The sequence below is a fragment of the Tupaia chinensis genome, unplaced genomic scaffold (assembly GCF_000334495.1).
Source record: "Tupaia chinensis unplaced genomic scaffold, TupChi_1.0 Scaffold000159_1, whole genome shotgun sequence".
Lineage (NCBI taxonomy): Eukaryota > Metazoa > Chordata > Mammalia > Scandentia > Tupaiidae > Tupaia > Tupaia belangeri.
In genome coordinates, this window is record NW_006159630.1 from 6,274,364 (window position 1) to 6,277,231 (window position 2,868).

General features: G+C 60.2%; 1 protein-coding gene across 2 annotated transcripts in view; it reads right to left on the reverse strand.

Moving 5' to 3' along the window:
- Positions 1-645: 645 nt before the first annotated feature.
- SAP30BP (SAP30 binding protein) overlaps positions 646-2,868 on the reverse strand; it is a 46,681-nt gene continuing 44,458 nt past the window's right edge. The window contains exons 10-11 of one of the 2 annotated variants that reach the window (XM_006145806.3): positions 2,341-2,441; positions 646-2,123 (exon numbers count right to left, since the gene is read on the reverse strand). In XM_006145806.3, coding sequence (XP_006145868.1) covers positions 1,739-2,123; positions 2,341-2,441 — 486 coding nt within the window. In that variant the 3' untranslated portion in view covers positions 646-1,738. The remainder of the gene's footprint in view (positions 2,124-2,340; positions 2,442-2,868) is intronic. The other variant, XM_006145807.3, reaches the window with a different exon arrangement.

Sequence of the window (2,868 nt, forward strand, 5' to 3'; positions counted from 1 at the left end):
GCCAGCAGGTGGCGTGGTGGTTAAGGGCACCAGACTCCAGCGTGGCCGACCGTAGTTCATGTCTGGACCTTACAGCTTGCTTTCATACTCTTGCTCTCTCTCTCTGTTCCTCTCTGGTCAAATTAAAATAAGTAAATAAATAAAGTTAAATAAAATTATTTTTTAAAAAACAAACCACCAACTTCTTTCACAAACGTAAGAACAACTTTGGTCACTAGTTGCTGGGACGTTGGGTCCCTGCAGAAACCACTAATATGCCTCTGGGCCACCCTCGGTGGGCACGGTGGGCAGGCCTCACTTTGCAGTGGAGCTCAGCATGATTGAAGACCTTGATCCAACTGGCAAGGCTGCTCAGAGGAACAGCATTTCCAGCTCAGGACCCCCATGGGACAGCCTGGTGACAGTGCTGGGGAGGGCAGCAAATGACAGAAGGGAAAGATGCCTCAAGCACGCCCCTGCCCACCCCCGCTCCGAGCCATAGGTGGGGCAGAGCCTGGGCCATCATCAGCTCCTCCTGGCCAATCTGACCGTTTCTAGCAGTTCCTTCTTTCTCTGCTTGGTCTAAAACCAAAGAAAACTGGATGGGTTGACGGTAAACATCTAGTGTTTTAGTTAATGAAGCCTTTGCAGGAATCACCTCCCCGGTTGCTCACAACCGCCTTCTGACACTTTATTGCCATGATTTGACAGAGAAGGAAACAGGCTCACGGGGGCACGGGCCCAAGACCACATAGTGTGTTGCTCTTCCCACTGAGCCACACCGCCGCCTACAAAGGCTCCCATGCTCCCGGCTAGTGAGGAGAGAGGGGCCCTGGTGGAGGCTGCAGGGCAGGAAGCTCTTCTCCCAGGGCTGCAAAGACCCGTCACGGAGGAGTGTGAGTGTGTGTGGTGGTGCAAGTGTGACACCCCTCATCTGGGGATGCCAAGGACAGAGTCCACCACATCCGTCTGGTTGTGCCTCAACAGTGCAGGTGCAACTTCAAGCCCACCCTCCCGGCAGCCCTGCAGCCTTCACGGCCTGGCTTCCTCTCCCGACACTCAGCCCTTCCTTCCACGCAGAGGGCAGGGAGAGCTGCCAAGGGCGAGGATGGTGGACGGCCCCCTCTGGACTCAGCTGGCAGTGGCTGGGAAGCCTGCTTTGGCCCCAAGAGGAACCTGGTGGCCACCAGCGCTGCCCAGGACTGCTGTGGGGCAGAGATAACACACAGAGGAAGGGTGGGGTGCCATGAGCCCTCCCAGGCACAGGTCCCCGTAAACAATGAGCTGCTGTTGGCTGGAGCGGGTGACTCATCCCCCCACTGCTCAGGTCCTGCCCACTGCCTTGCTGGGCACTGAAGGACAGGGCAGCTTCGGCCAAGTGCCGACACCTCTCCTTGCCTATGTGTGTCAAGGCTCTCACCCCAGCCATGGTCACTGGCGGACTTCCAAAGCCCGGTGTGTCCACCAAGCAGTCTTGGGTGTGCTCCACGGCACCCAAAGGAGCAGAGGCCTCCGCTCTTGCCTGAGAACCAGCTGGGTTTCGGGGCCAGGGTAGCAGATGGCAGAAACACGGGGCTCACCCCGCCCATGCCAACAGGCATCACTTGGGCAGGGCCACAAGCCCGTTAGCCCACTGCCAACCCCAGGCGAGTAATCCCAGTCCTGACAGAGAGGGCACCTGAGCTTTTGCATCTGCCTGAAAAGAGACCACAGGGGAGCCCCGTGCGGTAAGGTACCAGGATGTGGGAACACGGCACACTTAATGGGGTGGCAGGCCCCATCGCAGCGCCCCTCCTCTGCAGCGATGTCCTTCTGGCTGGAATGCCACAGAGGTGCCTCTTAGCTGCCACCTGGGGAGCAGGTCCCAGTCCTGAAATGTACAGAGTGGCTCCTCCCAGTGGGCAGTTGCCACTGGGCCACACGGTCCTGCAGGTCCCAAGGCCCTCGGCGACCTGAGGCCACTCACTGCTTGGCCTTCTTCACGATCGTGCCCACGGCAGAGATGACGGTGGTCTTGGAGCCGCTGGCACTGGTGGTGACTGTGACGACGGCGGGCAGGGTTGCCGTGGTGGTGAGGATGGTGGGCTGGGCTATCGTCGTCACCGGGATCGCTGAGTCCCACTTGCTCTTTCTCTTTTGGGCATCTGGAGGTGAAGTCGAGAGGAGTTGGGGTCAACCTCAACCAGAGAGCAGCACCCTCTCCCTTGCAGTCCTAAAGGGCCCTGGCCCAGAAGGTGCAAAGGAGCGGGGAGCTGGGGCCCACCCAGACGCCACGTGCTGTCCACCCCTCGACAAGTGGGGAACCCTTGCTCCGTCTAGGTGGCTGGAGAGCAGCACAGGAGCGGGACAAGCGCTGTCTACCTGCCACGGCGGGGGCGGCCGGGGGGGGTGCTGGCCGTAGTGGTGGTCGGGGCCGTGGCGTTGGTTGTGGTGCCCTTCTTGGTGCCCGTCACAAACTCAATCTGGAGAGAGAGAGGGGAGAGTAAGACCCAGGCGGAGCTGTGACTGCGTCCTTTTGCCATCGTCTGCTCCCGGAGACAGGAGTTTGGCACCATGCAGAGGAGGCGTTGAAAGTCAACTCTGCCGCGACCGTCCGGGCGGGGAGAGGAGTCTACGAAGAGCCCCTACGGGCTTCTCCCCACTCACTCTTAAGAGCCTTCCAGACACCGGACCCTCCCAGCATCAGGTTTCTGCACGCACCCTGCACCCGCTGGCCGCCACCCTGCACCTCACATGCCCAGAACCTATGGCAGGCCCCTCCTCCTCACACCCAGGAGGAGGTGGTGCCCGCCTGCACAGGGGAAGGACAGCTCCGGTCCCCAGGTGCTGCAGACACGTCCCCGCAATAAGCCTGGGGTTTGGAAGGGAGAGCGAAAGAGAGAGAAGGGA